At 36.7% G+C, this 21,384-nt stretch overlaps 1 protein-coding gene across 8 annotated transcripts in view; it reads left to right on the top strand.

Annotated features, from left to right (window-relative positions):
• The window catches only part of LOC126248040 (glucoside xylosyltransferase 2), a 170,053-nt gene that overhangs the window by 122,414 nt on the left and 26,255 nt on the right, over window positions 1-21,384 (top strand). For 6 of the 8 annotated variants that reach the window (XM_049948667.1, XM_049948661.1, XM_049948662.1 and 3 more), the window contains exons 6-7: window positions 13,914-14,086; window positions 17,264-17,345. In XM_049948667.1, the coding sequence (XP_049804624.1) occupies window positions 13,914-14,086; window positions 17,264-17,345 (255 nt within the window). The remainder of the gene's footprint in view (window positions 1-13,913; window positions 14,087-17,263; window positions 17,346-21,384) is intronic. The other 2 variants (XM_049948669.1, XM_049948668.1) reach the window with 1 other exon arrangement.

The raw sequence follows: 21,384 nt of genomic DNA, 5'->3' as shown, positions 1-21,384 counted from the left end.
TACAAATTCTGATGGAATGTTACCTATTTCTTCTGCCAGATTTGATCTTAAGTCCTCCAAAGCTCTTTTAAATTCTTATTTTCATACTGGATCCACTATCTCTTCTAAATTGACTCCTGTTTCTTCCTCTATCACATCAGACAAATCTTCCCCCTCATAGAGGCTTTCAATGTAATCTTTCCACCTATCCGCTCTCTCTCCTCACCATTTAACAGTGGAATTCCCATTGCACTCTTAATGTTATGACCCTTGCTTTTAATGTCACTGAAGGTTGTTTTGACTTTCCTGTATGCCGAGTCTGTCCTTCCGACAATCATTTCTTTTTCGATGTCTTCACATTTTTCCTGCAGCCATTTCATCTTAGCTTCCCTGCACTTCCTATTTATTTCGTACCTCAGCGACTTGTATTTCTGTATTCCTGAGTTTCCCAGAACATTTTTGTACTTCCTTCTATCATCGATCAATTGAAGTATCGCTTCTGTTACTCGTGGTTTCTTCACTGTTACCTTCTATGTACCTACATTTTCCTTCCCAACTTCTGTGATGGCCCTTTTTAGAGAAGTCCATTCCGCTGCCTACTGAGCTATTCCTTATTGCTGTGTCTATAGCCTTAGAGAACTTCAACTCTATCTCGTCATTCCTTAGTACTTCTGTATCCCACTTCTTTGCGTATTGATTCTTCCTGACTAATGTCTTAAACTTCAACCTACTCTTCATGACTACTAATATCTTCTCCTGGGTACACCTTACAATCCAGTATCCAATTTCAGAATCTCTGTCTGACCATGATGTAATCTAACTGAAATCTTCCCATATCACCCAGCCTTTTCCAAGTATACCTCCTCCTTTTGTGACTCTTGAACAGGGTATTCACTATTACTGGCTGAAATTTGTTGCAGAACTCAGTTAGTCTTTCTCCTCTTTCATTCCTTGTCCCAAGTCCATATTCTCCTGTAACCTTTTCTTCTGCTCATTCCCCTACAATTGCATTCCAGTCCCCCATGACTATTAGATTTTCATCCCCCTTTACATACTGTATTACGCTTTCAATATCCTCATACACTTTCTCTATCTCATAATCTTCAGCTTGCGATGTCAGCATGTATACCTGAACTGTCGCTGTCGGTGTTGGTTTGCTGTTGATTCTGATAAGAACAACCCTATCACTGAACTGTTCATAGAAACACTCTCTCTGCCCTATCTTCCTATTCATAACAAATCCTATTCCAATTATACCAATTTCTGCTGCTGTTGATGTTACTCTATACTCATCTGACCAGAAATCTTTGTTATCTTTCCATTTCACTTCACTGATCCCTACTATACCTAGATTGAGTCATTGCATTTCCCTTTTCATATTTTCTAGTTTCCCTACCACATTCAAGCTTCTGACATTCCACGCCCCGACTCATAACCTCCACCTTGGCAGCCCCCAATCCCCGAAGATCCGAATGGGGGACTGTTCCAGAATCTTTTGCCAATGGAGAGATCATCATGACACTTTTTCAATTGCAGGCCACATGTCCTGTGGATACACATTACGTGTCTTTAATGCAGTGGTTTCCATTGAATTTTGCATCCTCATGCCGTTGATCATAGCTGATTCTTCTGCCTTTAGGGGCAGTTTCCAACCCTAGGATAAGTGAGTGCCCCTGAATCTCTGTCCGCTCCTGCGCCCTCTTTGACAAGGCCATTGGCAGAATGAGAGTGACTTCTTATGCTGCCAATGCTGATTATTAATCAGAATTTAAGCATCAGCGGGATTCAAACCCAGGACCAAATACTTTTGATTATGAATCAAAGATGCTACCCCCTAGACCATGAGTACGAATACATCACTTTATATGACTTTGAATAGGACAGAGCTCCCTGACCCATGGCTTTCTTGAGAGACATGAAGAACTGCCTGTTTATGATGCATATGGTGTGCTGATTACAGTTTGCCACATTTTGACTGTATTTCATATAGTGACAAGACAGTTCAAGCTGGTTTATCTGGTTCACCAACAGACCTGCTTTTGATTTTAGGTGATAATGAGCTGAAGGTGGCACGTTTTACGATTTTGTTTTTTGTCTTTCCTTCTACCTAAGCTCATTGGTAGAAGCATTTAGTATGTTAGATTCTGGACTTGCCTCTTAGTGGCTGTCCAGACCAGATATCATTGTTTGTAATTGTGTACATTGACTAGCTCGCTCCAGTGTACTGTTCAGGGGAGTAGACTGTGTTCATGTAAAAAACAGTACAGGGTCTCATGTTGTATCCTCATTTATTTATTTATTTAGACATCCAGTTCTGTAGGACCAAATTGAGGAGCAAATCTCAGAGGTCATGGAATGTGTCAATACATGAAATTACAACATGAAAGTAATAATAAACAAAATAAAATGTTTAATGAACCCAAAAAAGTCAAGCCATAAGTTTAAGTAAGCACAATCAGCAATGTAACATAAGAATCAGCTTAATTTTTCAAGGAACTCTTCAACAGAATAGAAGGACTGACCCATGAGCAAACTCTTCGGTTTTGATTTGAAAGCACATGGATTACTGCTAAGGTTTTTCAATTTTTGTGGTAGCTTATTGAAAATGGATGCAGCATTATACTGCGCACCTTTCTGCACAAAAGTTACGGAAGTGCGATCCAAAAACAGATTGGATTTCTGCCGATTATTAACTGAGTGAAAGCTGCTAAGTATTGGGAATAAGCTGATGTTGTACACAAGAAACGACGTCAAAGAATATGTATATTGAGAGGCCAATATCAAAATACCCAGACTAATGAACAGGGGTTGACAAGAGGCTCACAAACTTACACCACTTATTGCCTGAACTGCCTGTTTCTGAGCCAAAAATATCCTTTTAGAATGGGAAGAGTTACCCCAAAATATAATACCATATGTCATATGTTAATGAAAATAAGCAAAGTAGTCTAATTTGCACGTCGAGCGATCACTTACTTCAGATACCGTTCAAATAGCAAAAATGGCAGCATTAAGTCTTTCAACTAGATCCTGAATGTGGCCTTCATGTGAATGCCTAGATATCTGAACTGTTCAGTTTCACTAATCATATGCCCATTCTGCAAAATTAAAAAATCGGTTTTGTTGAATTATGTGTTGGAAACAGTAAAAACTGAGTCTTACCGTGATTTAGTGTTAGTTTATTTTCTATAACCCATGAACTTGTCATGAACTGAACTGCCCTCTTTGAAACTGAGCCAATGTTGCACACAACATCCTTTACTACCAAGCTAGTGTCATCAGCAAACAGAAATATTTTAGATTTACCTGTAATACTAGAGGGCTTATCATTTATATAAATAAGGAACAGGAGTGGCCCCAACACTGATCCCTGGGGCACCACCCACTTGATCCTACCTCACTCAGACCCCACATCACAACCATTCTCAACACTATGAATAAAGACCTTTTGCTGTCTGTTGTTAAAATAAGAGCTGAACCAGTTGTGAGCTACTCCCCGAATACCGTAATGGTCCAACTTCTGGAGCAAAATTTTGTGATCAACACAATAAAACACCTTAGTTACATCAAAAAATATGGCTAGCATTTGAAACCTTTTGTTTAATCCATCCAGTACCTTACAGAGAAAAGAGAATATTGCGTTTTCAGTTGTTAGACAGCTTCTAAAGCCGAACTGTACATTTGATAGCAAATCTTACGATATAAAATGATCAATTATCCTTACATACACAGCCTTTGAAATAACTTTTGCAAACACTGATGGCATAGAAATAGGTCTAAAATTATCTACATTATCCCTTTCTCCGTTTTTATAAAGTGGCTTTACTACTGAGTACTTTAATCACTCAGGAAACCGACCATCCCTAAAGGAAAAAATTACAAATATGGCTAAATACAGTGCTAACATGTGCAGCATGCTATGCACTCCATCATAACCATGAGATTCCTTACTCTTTAGTGATTTAATTATTGACTCACTCTCCCTCTTGTCTGTATCACAAAGGAGTATTTCAGACATCAATCTTGGAAAGGCGTTTGCCAAGAAAGTTATATGATTCTGTGTAGAAACTAAATTTTTATTTAATTCACCAGCAATGCCCAGAAAATGATTGTTAAATACTGTTCATATATCTGATTTACCAATAACAAATATTTTTACCATGAATTGACTTTATATCGTCAACCTAGTGCTGCTGACCAGACACTTCTTTCACAACTGACCATATGGTTTTAATTTTATCCTGTGAATTAGCTATTCTATTTGCATGAAACTTACTAATTGCTTTTCTTATAACATTTTTAAGCACCTCACAATACTGTTTGTAATGGGCTACTGTAGCTTGATTGTTACTGCTTCTAACATTTTGATATAATTCTTGCTTTTTTGTACTGGATATCCTTATCCCACTAGTCAGCCGCCCAGTCTGCCTTTTACTGCTAGTACCCCATTTAGAACATTGTAATGGAAAGCAACTCTCAAAGAGCATGAGAAATTTGTTAAGGAAAGTGTTATATTTGTCATCTATGTTATCAGCACTCTAGACATCCCGCCACTTTTGTTCCTTAATGAGGTTTAAAAATAACTATATTGCCATTGCATTATATTTTCTTCATAGTTTGTAATTATATGTGACATTTGTGTGAGTAAAAAAGCCTTTTAGTGTTAAAATTTGTGCATCATGGTCTGAAAGGTCATCCACCCTTTTACTAACAGAATGTCCATCTAATAATGAAGACTGAATAAAAATATTGTCAGTGGCTGTGCTACTGTTCTCCTGCACCCTAGTTGGAAAAACTACAGTCTGCATCAAATCATATGAGTTTAGGAGATCTACCAACGTCCTTTTTCTTGCACTATCATATACAAAATTAATATTGAAGTCACCACATATAACTAATTTTTAGGTGCTTCCAATAAAGTGAACAAAGAACCCTCTCTAGCTTGAGCAGAAATGATCTGAAATCAGAGTTAGGGAACCTATATATAAACATTAATTAGAAGTTTAGTTTCCCTAAATTCAATTGCCCCAGCACAACATTCAAATATCAGTTCAGTGCAGTGCCATTATACATCTATGGACTCAAATGGAATACAATTTCTTTACATACATGGCCACTCCCCCATTCCACAAGGAACTCCTTGTAAAACAGCCAGCTTTTCTATATCATGGTAAAGGAAGCCTCTGAGTTGTCAAATTACTTAAGTGGTCCTCCAGTATACCAGTAATGTCAGAGTCAACATCTCTAAGCAGTTCACTAACTTTATCTCTGATATCTCTTATATTTTGATGAAATATACTAATTCCTGCCCTACTTGGATACCCAACCTCCTCTGAAGGTGATTCTGTAGTTAGAGGGACTTCCTTTAAGCAGGTATAAGTATCAGCTGTCTTCTATCTAAAAAACGTGCAACTCTAAAACCAAGTACTACAGGATTTTTTTTTCCATGAGTGATCCCACCATCTTCCCTACACTATCACCTATAAGCTTTGCCAGCCTTCCCTTCCAATACCTATTGAGGTGCAGGCCATTCGTGGTGAAAACCGATCTACTGATAGACTCAGCTGGCACCACTGCAATGGGACCCATGTGCTCAGCCATCAGTGCTTTCTTCAGCCCAGTGTTAACACACCTAATAGGTACATTAAGATGAAGCTGAAACAGTTGCACGAAATGCACATTAGTGCCACCAGTTTGAGTAGCTATCTTTACCAGGTCACCACCTACATCATATTCCCCATCCCTATCCAGACTATTCCCTGCTCCACCCATAATCACTATCTGATCTTCTTTCATAAAATTCCTACATAACTCCCCTATGCTTTCAGTCATGTGAACCAACCCTGCACTAGGCTTCATAATGCTGGTGACCTGGTACTCACTCCCCAACACTTCTGCACTGCTGGTCCACACCTCTAGCATGCGAACTACCTAGCAGCAGAACCTTCTTCTTTCTGTTAGACTTTGCAACCAACTCTGGCCTCCTTACTGCATGTTTCCTACACCTACGCAGGAGGCTCCTCTCCACTCAACTCTGACAGTTGGTAAAATCTATTGGATATATACAAGGTAAAACCGTCTGAATACCTCCTCCTCCTCCTCCTCCTCCTCCTCCTCCTCCTCGCTGCCTTCTTGCCAACTTCCAGTTCCCATTACCCAGCATCCTTCACCTTCCTCAACCTATCTAGTCATTGTTTTGTGCTCTAGCCCCATGTAGCTCACACAGTTGGCGTATGGGCGGAGATGACCACTGTGTTGATTGCCCTTCAGATGCAGCGACAGCAACAACCAGATTACAAGAAAATAAAGCACACCTTGTGATGCCGTTTTATAGGTCTGTAAGTTCTTTCTCTACCAAACTCTTAATGTCCTGTTAAACTATATAATTTTTTTGCAGCTTTCCTGTTTAACCTAAAATGCACAAATTTAGAAACTTGTCATTTAATAAAATACAATCCTAGATTTTTATTTCATCCTGTCACATTTTGACCCATTGTTTTTAGTGGCATGTTATTTTCTCTTCTCTTTCTTCATTATATTCTGAAGAGGAAAGAAACATTCCAAAAATTTAAAAAAAATTCATTTTATAGCTGGCTTTACTGACATATCATATCAAGTTCATTGTTTGATTGTTCGTATATTGTTTGTTCAAATAAGCCTTTTGGAGGTTAAGATAAATCAACTTTCTTCTTTGTATTTAATTTTCATTGCTCCCAGACTTCATTCATGCTTTGAGTGTGACATTCTTTTTTTCCTGTATTCACTTCCTTCCATGTGCATACCTCTATCTTTCCTGAAATCCTGCTCTTTGTACTGCTTCTCTAAAAGTGTGTTCTTAACTATTATGTCCGTAGTAATTCCAATGTTTTTTGTCTCTCTGTCAATTTCAGTGAACCATGTGGGTTTGGATTTGCAGCTGTTTATGAAGTTTAAGATCAGCTCGATTAGGCTGTTTCGTTCATTCATTACGTGTATCCATAAAAATACTGTCTTCCTTTCCACAATACGTCACTTAGCGTTTCCATTTTCAAACAGAGCTCTCTGTTTGATCTTAATTTGTATTCAGTATTACTGTTACTTTTGGGTCCTAGTATATTCCTTGTAATTCTTCTTCCAAAATGTTTCCAGTGTTTCAGGATCCTCAAACCTTGTTTGTTTAAGTGTTTTTGTTGCGCAAACTGTTTAAAGCCTTACCACTGTTTGATAGTGTGTTAGTTTTTGGAATGTCCTTTCCATTTTATTCACTGTGTTTTCTATTGTTATCCTTTCTTTTATATTGCTTGTATTCATTCTAGTAGATATTGAAAACAGCTTGTTTTAGATACTGTGGTGTTGTGATTTTTAAGGCTTTCGGGGGCATCATTGATATTTGTCGTGAACTGCATTTTTTTCAAATGATATTTGTTGTCCTAAATTGTCTGCTTGTTTCTGTTGTTTAGCGATTTGCTCTTTGGCAGTGTCTAATGAGTCAGTAGTTAATGTAGCATCGTTTGCAAAAGCTAGACAGTCTATGGTGATTTTATGTTGGTTTCTTTCTACTTGAATACACTTAATATTGATGGATTTTCTCCATTCTGTCAAAGTAAAGGTCACAAATCCTCTTCTTGTCTTACTGCTGATTTTATTTCAAAAGGTTTTGACAGTTCCCCCAAAAATTTTACATTGGATGCTGTGTTTGTTAAGTTCCTTTAATTATTTCTGTTGTTTCATTATCAAGTCCAAATTCCTTTATAATGTTGTTTACGGCATTTCTATCAGTTGAGTAATAGGACTTTTTTACAATCTACAAAAGTTATCACATATTTTAAGTTTCTGATTTTCCTCATTTCTACTATGTTCTTTAGATTTAGTATTTACTCTGCACGAGACCTATCTTCCTAAACCCTGCTTCATATTCTCATAGTTGTGGGATGAGTATTCCTTTAGCTTTCTTTGAAAGTGCTGTGGACAAGATATCATAGGTCACTGGCAAGAGGGAAATTCCTCTATAATTGTTTGAATGTTGAAATGTACTTTGCTGTGTCAGTGTAAAATTCAGTGCACATCCACAAAACATAGAAGGTCCCTCTTAAACAACCTGAGTCCTAACATTATTGCTAGTATTAATTTCTATGTCATCAGTTGCCTTATAGACCATCTGGCGAGAATGCCTAAACCACCTCCTGTAGCGTGGCATCTCCGTGAGTGGTCCTATGCTGTTGCTCGTGCAGCTACTCCGCGGCCAGTCCACCGAAGTCCCTTATTGCAGTCGATAATTTGATCGGATATTGCATAAAATCCCGTGTGTTTCCAAGTAAAACTAGAGAGGCACGCGAGTGGCAAAGATATTCCATTCACACAAATGACATCACAGACGTGTACTGCACGCTGCAGTGGCTAAGTCCAGTTCGAGGTCACACTCACAGAGATGCAGTCACGTGACCCACACACAGACCAGCACACTGATCAAAGTCTTAAATGGTAATTTTTTTTCCCTTCCATAGGATAGAAGGAAGGGACCAGGAATCATAGAAAAATTAATGAACATGAAGCTATCTCGGTATGGATTAAAGGAAGCTGCAGCTGTTCCAAAATAAAGTTCACGGAGATCTTACTTTTTACTACAGAAAATGAATCAGTAAAGATACTGATCCCTTCCTTCTATCCCATGAATTTTTGTTTTCTCCTTGTTTAAAAAAAATCCATTTAAGACACTGATCAGTGTGTTGGTCTGTGTGTGGGTCATGTGAGCGCATCTCCGTGAGTGTGACCTTGAACTGGTGCTAGCCACTGCAGTGCTGCCGCGCATGCGCAGTACACATCTGTGATGTCATTCAGGTAAGTGGAATATCTTTGCCACTCACATGCCTCTCTAGTTTTACTAGGAGGCACGCGGTATCCTATGCTACATCCAGACATGTTATCAGCTGCAATAAGGGACTTCCGGTGAACTGGGCATGTCTGAGATGGGGCTCTCTAGTTTCCTTTTTCAAGAAATGGATGTATTAATGGTGTTGTTCATTCTGATGCTAAGGTGTTCATTGTCGAAATTTCATTAATGATTTCTGTTAGACGTAGAATAATGTTGTCACTGGAGTGTTTCCGTAATTCAGCAACAATATTGTCTTCTCCTAATGCTTTGCTATTTTTGAATTGTTTTATGATTTCCTCCATTGCTGGTGGCTTTGAATCTGGCTGTATTTGGTTTATCTTATCAAAATTAAATTATTCTTTTGGTAGATTACAGTTGTGTAGTTCTTTGAAGTAGTCGTCGAGTATTCTGCTCTTAGTTTTATTATATACTTAGTGTTATGTTCCTCTTTAAACTATTTTTAAATGTTTTATAAAAGTTCCTTGTGTTGTTCTGTGTGAAATATGACTTCGTTAGTTAATCTTTTATGGGTTGTACACTGATCTTTTTGAAATCCTTTGAGCCAGGTTTCCTGACTTCTACAAACTTTTTCTTGTTCTTATCATTTTCATTTGCTATGATAATGACTGAAGCAGAATAAATGAATTAAAATTTGTGCTGCAGCTGGGACTCAAACCCAGGTCTTCTCGTTTGCTAGGCAGAAATGCTAACCATTACACCACCACAGTACAATGATCAACATTGCTGCACGAACTACCCAAGTTGAGTGCCCTCCTCAACACAAACTTCAGTTCGTATCGTGCAGCAGTGTTGACCATTGTACTGCGGCGGTGTAACGGTTAGCATTTCTGCCTAGCAAGCAAGATGACCTGGGTTTGCGTCCCGGCCACAGCACAAATTTTAATTCATTTCTTCTGCTTACTTAAGAGACTTACTTAAGAGACTTACTTAAGAGACTTACTTAAGAGACTTACTTAAGAGACTTACTTAAGAGACTTACTTAAGAGACTTACTTAAGAGACTTACTTAAGAGACTTACTTAAGAGACTTACTTAAGAGACAAATGTCTCAGGGAAACATTTAATTTAGAGATTTATTTTCATTTGCATTCCAGATATTCTAAGCTCATTGCCTCTTTGTAATTAACTCATCTCAGTCATCATTCCACCAGGCATGTTTCCATTTCTTTTTAGGAGCAAGTTCTGGAAATGGAGGACTATCAAGAAACTTCAAATGTATCAGGGAAATTTGAATAAAAAAATCTCATTTTTGTCTCAGTAGATGAAACGGTTTGTTTAGCGAGATGTTGTGCATCGTTGCTGGCTTGGCGCAACTGTGTACGTGTGTCGCTTCCCTACACCCTCATTCTTACTTCTTCTCCCGTTCCTGCCATTCCCCTCAGCTTGGTGTCAGTGCTGCCACCACTTTTTGGCACTAGCCTAGCAGTTGCCAATGAGAGGCAGGAAGGTGTGAGAAGTGGCTTGTTTGGATTTGATTATCGGAGATTGTTGACACAGCGGCTGGAGACAGTGGTCATCTGTGCACAAGTTATGTATGAGTGACTGTGTGAATGTGTGTGTATGCTCTTGTTTTCTGACAAAGGCCATGGCCAAAAATATAGCTGAGAGTGTGTAATTGTCTTTTTTACGTGCCTATCTGCGGCTCAGCGATTATCTTTGCAATGTTTTATAGACATTTTATATATTCTGGTACATTTTGACACTTCAAAAATAATTTATATATTAGAAAGTATTAACGATAAGAGGAAGGAAATTGTGGCAGTCACTGGCAGTTTGTACGCTATGTACTCGTATATTTCTCGAAAGAAAAATCACGCAATACCTGTAAAAAAATAATAGACGTGACACAGGGACATAACATTTTACTGGTGGTCACCTATAGTGTTGATTTACACAACTGTTCCCTGCCTTAGACACTTCTTTCAACAGGCCTACTTTTTTTCTGGCGTTATTTCTGAAATGAGTGAAGGTATTTTAAATCTGTTATGCAATTCCATGGAAATGCGTATTTTTGTCACCAAATGTGTTTTGTTTTACTGAAATAAAATAACAACAGTGGTCTTAATGAAACACACCATTTGGCTTGCTCTCTACACATGAAAACAGTTCATTACAAAAGATGTTGATGTTAGTACTGAAGATTTTTGCTCACACAAGGAAGAAATACAAAGTCCTTACATTTTTTGTCAACTTATGTCTTTACCTACCCTAGAGATCTCAAAATGTGTCAGGGGAAAATGCTAAAACTTATCTGTAAATAAGGAAAATACCAGGGAATTTCATCTGAATAATGTCTTTTTGAAGTTGACCATAACATTTAGGTATTAGTTATAAATTCTTTAGCATAGAACCACTAATATTGGGAAAAGGAACCTATATTTCGTCTCGCACAATGCACGGTTTTATATTGGGCAACTGCAGCAGATTGGTGGTTACCAAGTATATGCATGACAGTAGTCACACCCTGAAAGGCATAGGAGAGAACTTACATGTAGATAAGAAAGGAAAGGAACTTGACTTCTTGAGAAACTTGAAATAGCAATCTATCGGGTTAAAGTTGATAATGTACTTAATATACAAACTGGCAAGAATGGTAACACCTTTTCCAGTGGCTTCTGAACCTTTTCAAGATTGATGTTTGCACAGTGAATGTGAATGACTTTGCATAGATAACCATTGGTGTGGTCTCTCTCCATGTCCTTCGTAACATCTTTGGAATGTTATGGAATGGCTGATAACTCAATGCAGTCTCTCAGAGCTGTCCACATGTTTATGAACTAGTGGTGCATGGAGAGGCAGCGTATGTGACATATGCTTATCACTCTGCAGAAGGAACGTTTTGGTGGATGGGCAGGAATGTGGATAAGAGGAGCAGAGAATCTGGTGTTGCCATTTTTAAAGTAAGACAAAGACTTCATGTACATTTAATTTTATTTGTTTTTATATTTTGACCTAGTTTGTTTTTGAAGGGCTCGTCCATGTAGGATTAACTTAGACAGATAATGATGGGAGCTTGACTCAAGAAACTCATCGTTGAGGATTATGTTCTTAATATTAATGGCTGTATGCTAAAATATTTATAACAGTTATCTTAACAACTCCTACCTCCAGTCCTTAAAATGGACAATATTACACTTTAGGTATGCTGTAGACAATTTCTGTATGTCAAACTTTTTTGGTTGGTATTGGTTCTTTTTTCTAAATACTTATCTTACTTTGAATTTAATGATAGGTAGATAGTGGCCTGAATCTAAATTGGTACTCTCAGCAATTTTTACATTGAGTACCTCCATTGCACAGTGTCTATTGATAGCAACGTGATTAAATTTTTTCCCCTACAAATTTGGATTTGGTGGGTGAGTTAGTTTTGTTACTTACTTTGTTTCATGTTCAATGGATAATTTGCATGATAAATGATGTGGGATGTGTCATTTTACATTTACATCGTAAATTAATTTGTAAATGTGGCTACATGCTGAACATCTATGAATTTTTGTTTATTATTGTTATTATTATTATTAAATCTACAGATGTTAGTAATTCGTACCCACTTCCTTTTATACATTACAATGATAGAAATTCTTCTACGGAATAGGAATTGTCAAGGAGAAGCTTGTTTGGTTTTGTTTCCAAATTTTACTTTGCTGTAGTCAGACGTTTTATATCATTGGGTAAGTGGTCAAATATTTTAGTTGTGACATTGTGCACCCCTTTTTGTACTAAAGACAACATAAGTGTGAAGTAATGAATGGCATTTTTCCTTCTGGTATTGTAGTTACGTACATCATTGTCCATTGCGAACTGCAAGGGATTATTTACAACGAACTTGGTGAGGGAATAAACATACAGTGAAGCAGTAGTCAGAATGTCCAACTCCTTAAACAGATGTCTGCAAGATGATCATGGATGAACACCACATATTACTCTTATAGCATGTTGTTGAGCAACGAAGACATTCTTTCATTATTCCATATGACATTATTATTGAATGAAAGTTTGCAAAATATGTCAACTTGCTGATCTGTCTTACCCCAATGTTTTCAATGCTTCTAAGCACAAATATGGCTGAACTACATTGTTTTAGGAGTTCTAAAACATACTTTTTTCAGGTTACATCCTCATCAGCATGGACACACAAAAATTTGGAAGATTCCACTCTGTTTATTATTTCCTAATGTGTGTTACTCTTGCCACTGGTGTAGTACTTCTAGATGTGCAGAACTGAGTATGGTGCTCTTTTTAAAACTGAGAGTGAGAATGCAAAAAAACCAGTCAATGAAATTTTTAAGCACTTTGTTTGCCGTATCTTCTGTTGCTGTACATATGCTTGGATTGATTACACCAACAGTGTCATCCACAAAAAGAACTAATTCTGCTTGTTGTATGTCAGATGGAAGATAGTCTACATACACGAGGAACAATGGTAGACCAAAGGCTGAGCCTCAGGAAATTCCATATGTAATTACTCCCCAGATTACATTGCTTGAACAACTACGTAAAATGTCTTGCATTCTTTTAGTTAGGTATGATATTATCCATTGGTTGGCTTTATCATCATTTCCATAAAACCTCAGTTTATCTAGGATGATATTGTGGTTCACACAGTCAAATGGCTTAAATAGGGCACAGAAAATACCAGCTGGCGTCATCTTGTTATTTAATATTTGGGTGATACCTATGTAGTAAGTTTTCTAGGAAGTTCTTAAAAGAATGTAGATGTAAGTACTATGTTATGGGGTCTGCACAGACGTTGGTCTTTTTCCATATGTGCATGGAGTTTTCCTGCTAAGGATTTGTGCTCGTTCTTTGCCAAATTGTGCTTTAAAATCTACAAGTAGTATTACTGTGTTTTTCAATGAAATATTATCTAAGGTATGTGACACAATTTGCCAAAAAAATTTCTGTGTGGTCTTTCTGAGTTGTATTTTTATCTTTTGTTGGTGCATATGTATATAAAAATATGTGAAATTCACAACAGTATCTAAAAGATTTTTGTATATTTTACTAAAATTATTTATCCTCGTATTGTTAATTAATTATCGCTTTGCATATGTATTTTCCAGATAAACTGTACGTATACCCATGTCGGTATAATTATCGTCCAGATCACTGTATGTACATGAGTGTGTGCCATAGTGCTGATAAGGAAGGTGTTGCTGTACTGCATGGAAGTCGAGGGAGCTTTCACTCTGAGAAACAACCACCTTTCCATGCACTCTATACTGCAATGGAAGAAGTAAGTTCCAAATATTTATAACAATAAAACCAAGTATTCAGAAATATGGAGTAATAGTGAAATGACAAAAACAACAAAACAAAGTGTAAATCTGAATCAACCAAGCCGCCAATATGTAATGACAAAGGTAAATCAAATTTAAATTGGAATTTTCATGTAGGTAGGAGATCAGTAAATGCTTGTGAATAGCTGCTGTTGTACAAGGTGGAAGCGGTGATTTTCCATAACATTATGAAGAGTGCAATAAATGCCCAGATAGTGCAACATATTATTAAGTTAAATTTTGAGCTTGACAGCGGCAAAAGTAAGGTAAAGCAGAAATTAAGATGTTGCCCCACACTAAAAAATACTGCAAATTTTAACTAAAGTAATATAGTTCTTAGCTTGTAAGCAAGGACACTTTCAAAAAAGATGACATGAAACTTAACAAAGACAAATATCTTGAAAAAATAGGTGTGTGTGTGTTTGTGTTTGTGTGTTTGTTGTTTCCCGGTGAGTCTCTAAAAGAAGGTACACAAAGTAGACAGACACGCAACCAACCAAATGCTATTCTATAGCACAGTCTTGAAGATAGAAAAAAACCTGGTCATTTACCGGCCATTGCAGTAATTAACTTAGTCAGCCACATAATGTGATAGTAAATATTGCTAAGTCCAGCAATATGTACAAACTGCCAACTCTGAAGGCTGTAACAGTTTGTAGAAGTAGAGCCATTTTTCCACTCGTGCAGTCCTGTGCTGTAAGTGGTTATGGTCTAATGGTAAGTTTAAACATGAGGTCCAGCATTCAGGCCTTTCATTACATAATTTTTACACTTACTTTCATCTATACATTTTGATTCTGCGGGTGCTGGCTGCTGACTGCTGCCACCATGGGGTATCTTATATGTGATTGTCTAACATACTACAGATGCCCCAGGGTGACATTACAAAAGGCTGTCCAGTGGCCTGTGAACCACTGATTTGTGCCTCTCTTGGTGCATCCTTCTCCGAAAACTACTCCAAGGATGGCAGCCTACTTTACTTTACTACCCTGGCAGCCTGGGTGCTTCTGCAACAACTTAAATGTTCTTTCAAAATACTATGATTTATATGAGGCATGCAAATCAGAATCAAAGAGTAAATGAAGAGTAATGTTAAATTAATCAGTTACTGACAATCACTTGTACCGTTACATATCATATTACTTGGCATTGATTAAGTATTCTGATTAAATGGGTCTTTCATTATTATTTTACTTATGCTATGCGACCATTTCTGAAAAAGTGGTCCCGTAACACAACCCAGTGACCAAGTTTGTTGATAGAGACTGCATACCAGAATGGTCCATAGGTACAGGTAATTTTCCAAAAAGTAAAATGTTGCTGGGGTCTTATCCCTTAATATTTTCCATTCAACAACAGAAAACAGCACAAAATATGTACTCGGTAAGAAATGCCTAGAAGTTTGAAAATAGTCTAGCCCTACATATAACTGTTCAAAAGTTGTATATTCCTTCCATCTCCACAATTTCTTTTTTTACTCAAAGAGAAATTTGTGGGGACACACAATGCACTTGTTAAAATCATTATTGTAAATCAAAGTTCCCAAAAAATATTTTACAGAATTTCCTGAAAAGTGTTAAAATTTTAAGAATTTTTTTTCTTGTAATAATGCACACAAATTCAGTAAAATGACTATCTTATGTTGAATCAAAACATGATGTAAGGGAATAGAATTGGCACATAATTTTGTCATAAGAAAGGTTTTAGTAGCCATTGAGTATTTTTATATTCACCAGCAATGATCTGCAAAATAAGTTGTTTCTCAGTTTCTTTGCTTGTGAGAATGATCCATGATAGGTTTGATGTGTCGTGCTACACACAACTAACATTTTCTGGACATTTTTCAATTTTTGTATTGTAACCAGGATTGTCCATGTGTGTCATAGGGACTTTGTTGAGGAATTTACTGTCGATATGTTATCTGAAGAAATTTTTTCATACTAAGAGTTACAAAAATTAGGACTCATGTTTGTAAGGGAATGAAAATATCTTTCATGCTCAGTTTATCACACTGATTTTTCTTCTTCCTCTTCTTCCTCTCTGTCTGCTTGCATAAAAACTTTCATCGTATTTGCCTTAACTACTATTCAAACAAAATAAAATAAGGATAGAGTCAGTTTCAGGAATTAAGTAGAGATGGCTGAAAACATTTTTGCAGCAGTGTTACTGATTTCAAATCAAGATTCAAGATGACCAGTTATTGTGGAATTATTTCAAGGGGGCTTGAATTGCTTATAGTGACAGAAGTCAGATTTGTACATACTTTCAAGCAAGAAAAATGCATATTCCTCTTAAAACCTAACATGATTGTGGATGTGAAAACTGCCTTTGTCATCTATCTTATACGAGTTACAGCTCCTGGCATGCAAAACAATCTCCTGTTCTTTGGAATGCCCCAAGTTAACTCTAAGAATTCTCGGCAATCACCTCACTTCTCTTTCTTTCTAGAAATATGATGTCCTAGAAATTCATGAATGGTAGAGTGCACCTCATAGCTACCACTCATGTAAACATTCTTGTTGAGTTTGATCAAAGCTTTTTTTTATCTTTTTAGGAAAAACTTGGTGTCTGGACTAGAAGTTGAATTATCAATATTTCGAAACAGCTTCTCAAAACTAATCCAAAAATTTAATTCTACCCAGTCATGGTTTAAAAGCTTTCCCGGATTTGTATGGTCACCATTTTGTCAAATTGTGTTGCTTACTGTGTTTTGCATGGAACAGTGTCCAACACTGAACTTGCTCTTCCTCTCTTCATATTGCCTTTATGTCTCACCATAACCTTCTGGCACATTTTTTTCGCTAAGATTATCTATGAGGAAGCTTGTGATTGTAAAAACTTAGGCACCATAAACTATTTTATTATTTTCATAGTGATTAGATTTCAGCTTTCACTGATAGTATAAGTTACTTTTGAAACTTATTCGTGTGTGTGCAAATTTAATTTTACAATTTTCGAGTTTGTGTATACTTTATCTATATGATTAATATGAATAGTTTGAAAGGAGTACCACACATTTTAATAGACAACTGAAATGCAGGTTTCATTACTGCTGTTTGAATGAGATCAAGCTTAGTCAAGATCATGAAAAAATTAGACAGACACACTGATATTTCTGTATTTTTATTTTTCAGTATCAGCTGGGGACAGATCCTCACACAAATCTTTATTTACCCATTAAGAACTACTTGGAACTAGCGTCATCATCAAACTGTGGTAAAGTGAAACACATATTCACAAAATCTCTGCAGAGATATTTTCAGAAAATTGATTTAAGATAACAGACGATGATTATCTAGATGAAACATTTAAAACTAATTTTATGTTTTTAATCTAGAATTGTTACCTCTTTTCTGAACAGATGTTTGATTCTGTCAGTTGATGAAGTTCCTTTAGTTGCAATATTGTATTAATGTCTTTAATGTGTTTTCGTGTATAGTTTAAATTTTTATGTGATTGTAAATGTGCAAAAATTACGACAGAAAATTAACCGTTGGTGACAGAGGACTGTGGATAGTCATAACTTGTCTGACAACCATTGACCAATGATGGTGCTAGATTTTGTTGGCATGAAAATGTGAGTGTTGAAGGTGGGGGAGGGCTGTAAATGAATTCTGTTTCAAAACAAGGACACCAGATGAAAAACTAGCATAAATAATGTATAGTTGTAAGACAACTAACACCAAAACATTACATACTAATACACATGCTATACAGTACTATTGCTAGAGAGAGTTCTGAGATGCTATACTGAACCCTGTAGACTGTACTTTCAGCTCTCAAAACATGACTTCTCCATTTTCAAATCGCACATTTAGTTCCCAGCGATGCTACTAATAATGATTCGTCAGACAAGTTGCATGTTATTGCAATAATGAAAATCTCAACTTGTTACTTTTTTGCATTTATCATGACTTGAGTAGAAGATAACCCTGTAGGAGGTGCACATTTTCTCTGCTACTCCTCCTTGTGAAGTTGATTACAATTTGCAGCAGTATTTAGCAGTTTTATAAAGATTTCTAGCTAGTTATATGGTGTGTGATAGGACTTAATGATGTGCCTAATCCAAAATTTCTTAGTTCCTATAAGGTTAACGAGGGAAAAAAATGTGTTCAGAACTAATTTTGTTGTACAATTGGAATATTTCTCCAGCGTTTTGTAAAGACTAGTTAAATCTACTGTGCTTCTGAGAAGACACCAGATGATAAATTTTGTAACATGCTGCAAAATATTGTTGTAAAAAGATTAGAGTTTGTATGACTTAAAACAAACATGTGAGCAATGAATAGAACACACTGAATAGAGTATTGGATTACTTTAAATTTTAAATTGATGAGCTGTATTTTGTGGTTACAAATTCAGTTATTCTGTTGTAAAAGTGACAAGATAACGTTGAAATTTGCCATTGGCATTCATCATAATTTAATGCACAGTATCTATTTCATTAATATTGCAGTCATGGTTGTTGTCCGGGGGGAGGGGGGGGGGGGTGCAATTTTCTGCAGTTGCCTTTGTTTGTTAGGAAAGTATTTTTGCAAGAGTTGATTGATTATGTTAAAGGTACTGCAGTAACAAATGTTAGTTATAATATGCAGATGTAGCATTACTCTTTGCTCTTGTGTTTTCAGTTTCCCTCCTGGATATATGTCAAGTCTTTGTTTTTATTGGTTAATTCATGTTCATTGTATGATATGGTGCACGAGAGTGAGTCAGGTCACCCAAATTTAAGTTGTCAACACTCTCCTTAAATCATTTAAGGCCAGTGCCAAGATGAGTTCTGTTTCCATCCTTTGTAACCACAGCTTGTGATTGATCCCTAATGATCATTATCAGTGGAGCATTCTACCATAATAAGTTTTTTAACTTTGCTTCTCAAAAATTTCAGTTTCAATTAGAAACTGAGCATTTTAAAAGTACCAAACCATGTAATTGAATAAGACAAGAAAGCTGCACTACATTAAAAAAATAAGTGTATTGAATTATAATATGTTGTTTTGTGACTATAATAACTGATAGCCGTGTAGATGGAAAGTTATTGGAAATTCTACACAGTCTAGAAATAATCACTGTATTGGAACTACTATGAAAGAATTGTCAAGCCCAAAAACAGTCGCAATATACTATCTAATCAAAAATGTTTCCTCCACCTGCTCCCCACTCTAACTCACTTTCATGTGTCCTAACTAATGATAGCACTTTTTTTAAAGGCATGTCATGACTTTGTCATGTGATGCATGAAATTAGCGTTTTCTGTCTTAAATTTGCTCCACTTCCATCCTCATATTGTCATTCAGACAGTGATTATGCTTGGACATGTCTTACAGAAAAAGTAAAATAATACCATTTATGGGCTCTCAGCAATACCTTAAAAGTACAAAACGTATAATAGAGTTAGGTTTCTACATTTTCAGTCAATAAATTCCTATAATAGTAACAGACTGCCTCAATACTGAGGTACAGTATTTGGAAGCTAAGATATTCAATGGACGAAATTATTCATATTGTATTGCCCCATCAAACATACAATGAGATGAATAAACCATGCAATTTCTCAATTATTATTAAGTTATCACTCGATGTAGCAAATGTCACAGTGCCATATTATTGTCATTAATATCATCAATATTACCTTTTTCTCAACATGTTGTAGTTATGTCCACTTTCCTGTATATTAATTTCTGTGATAAAATGAACTTTTGTGTAAACATACTACAGAAAAATATTTTGGCCTTTCTGAAATGGCAATATAGATTTTAGAGAGATTTATGTCATTGAAAATAGGGTAATATGCTGAATGATGTGGCTTGGATGGTCATAGATCTTGCTCAGAGAAATAGTCCCCGGACATCAGTTGAATTATTTTGATTTGAAAATGAAATAAGGCACAGATCACCTGACATAAGTAGTAATAGGAAACATTTCCAGTACCTCAGCTAAATCTCTCTCATCCACCCCCTCCTCTCTCTCTCTCTCTCTCTCTCTCTCTCTCTCTCTCTCTCTCCCTCCCTCTCTCTCCCTCCCCCTCCCCCTCTCTCCCCCTCTCTCCCCCTCCCCCCCCTCTCTCTCTCTCTCTCTCTCTCTCTCTCTCTCTCTCTGTGTGTGTGTGTGTGTGTGTGTGTGTGTGTGTGTGTGTGTGTGTGAGAGAGAGAGAGAGAGAGAGAGAGAGAGAGAGAGAGAGAGAGAGAGAGAGAGAGAGAGAGGGGGGGGGGGGGTGGGGGGGAGGCCAAAATTGTGTCCTGAACTAACACCAAATGTGGACTCAATCTAACATTCATGATTCATTGCCTTTAAATTAAAAATTGTAGTTGTGTGGGTGGGGTTTTCCACATTTACCAGTTGGCTATGAATGGAGAGGAAATCTGAATTTCATTACAATCATGAAAAGTATTCCCATATTTGAGAACAACTGATGACTTAAGTTGTCAGTCAGAAACCTGTGCATAATTTGTACATAATCACAGAAATAAGGTCTCATTAGCTTCCAGAAATGTGAATTCCTAACCCCAAGGACTGCAGACTTACGTCAAACGTTTGTGTGTGTGGCTATCAGTGCCCATTGATGATGGCTGCTGCTGTGTGTTCTCTTTGTTAATTCCATCTCTCCATGTTCATCTGCCAACTCTACCATTGTGCAGTGTCTGAAGACGGTATTAGTAACCTAACAGGTTCTGTCTGTACATCATGTCTGTGACAGTGTGACATAATGAGCATGTTGTTATGTGAGGTCTCCAGATATTGTTTCACAATTTCTGTTCATCTTGTGTGTTTCTTCTTGCAAATCTAATGGTGTGGTGGACCTAAGACTTTGAGGCCTTTTAGATGAGCATTATAATATGAATCTTGAATCTCAAAAATACTCAATAGAAGGCCCTTATAACTGTGCACAGTTAATGTGCCAGTGATTGTAATAATTATTGCTATGAACTAACCCATTGAATTCTAATGACCCCATGTCAATTTGACATACAATCAGATGCTTAACTTGAAGTCTCAGTCGATACACAATTATAACCTGCTACAAAAGCGTCGTAACACTGCATGGTGAATAACTGAAGAGAAGATTTGTTTCAGAAAAAGTGTGTGTGTGTGTGTGTGTGTGTGTGTGTGTGTGTGTGTTTGTGTGTTTGTTTACAGAGCACCATATTTTTAAGAGAGAATTGTTAAAGAAAATATTTTGAAAAGTTTTAAACTTAGGTGCATGTAAAAACCAAAAATTGCAGGTTTTTCCCGTAGATATTAGATTTTATTGATCACC

Source organism: Schistocerca nitens, chromosome 3 (assembly GCF_023898315.1).
Source record: "Schistocerca nitens isolate TAMUIC-IGC-003100 chromosome 3, iqSchNite1.1, whole genome shotgun sequence".
In the NCBI taxonomy this organism is placed as follows: Eukaryota; Metazoa; Arthropoda; class Insecta; order Orthoptera; family Acrididae; genus Schistocerca; species Schistocerca nitens.
The sequence above is the reverse complement of the archived record's forward strand: the minus strand, read 5'-3'. Positions and strand labels throughout refer to the sequence as shown.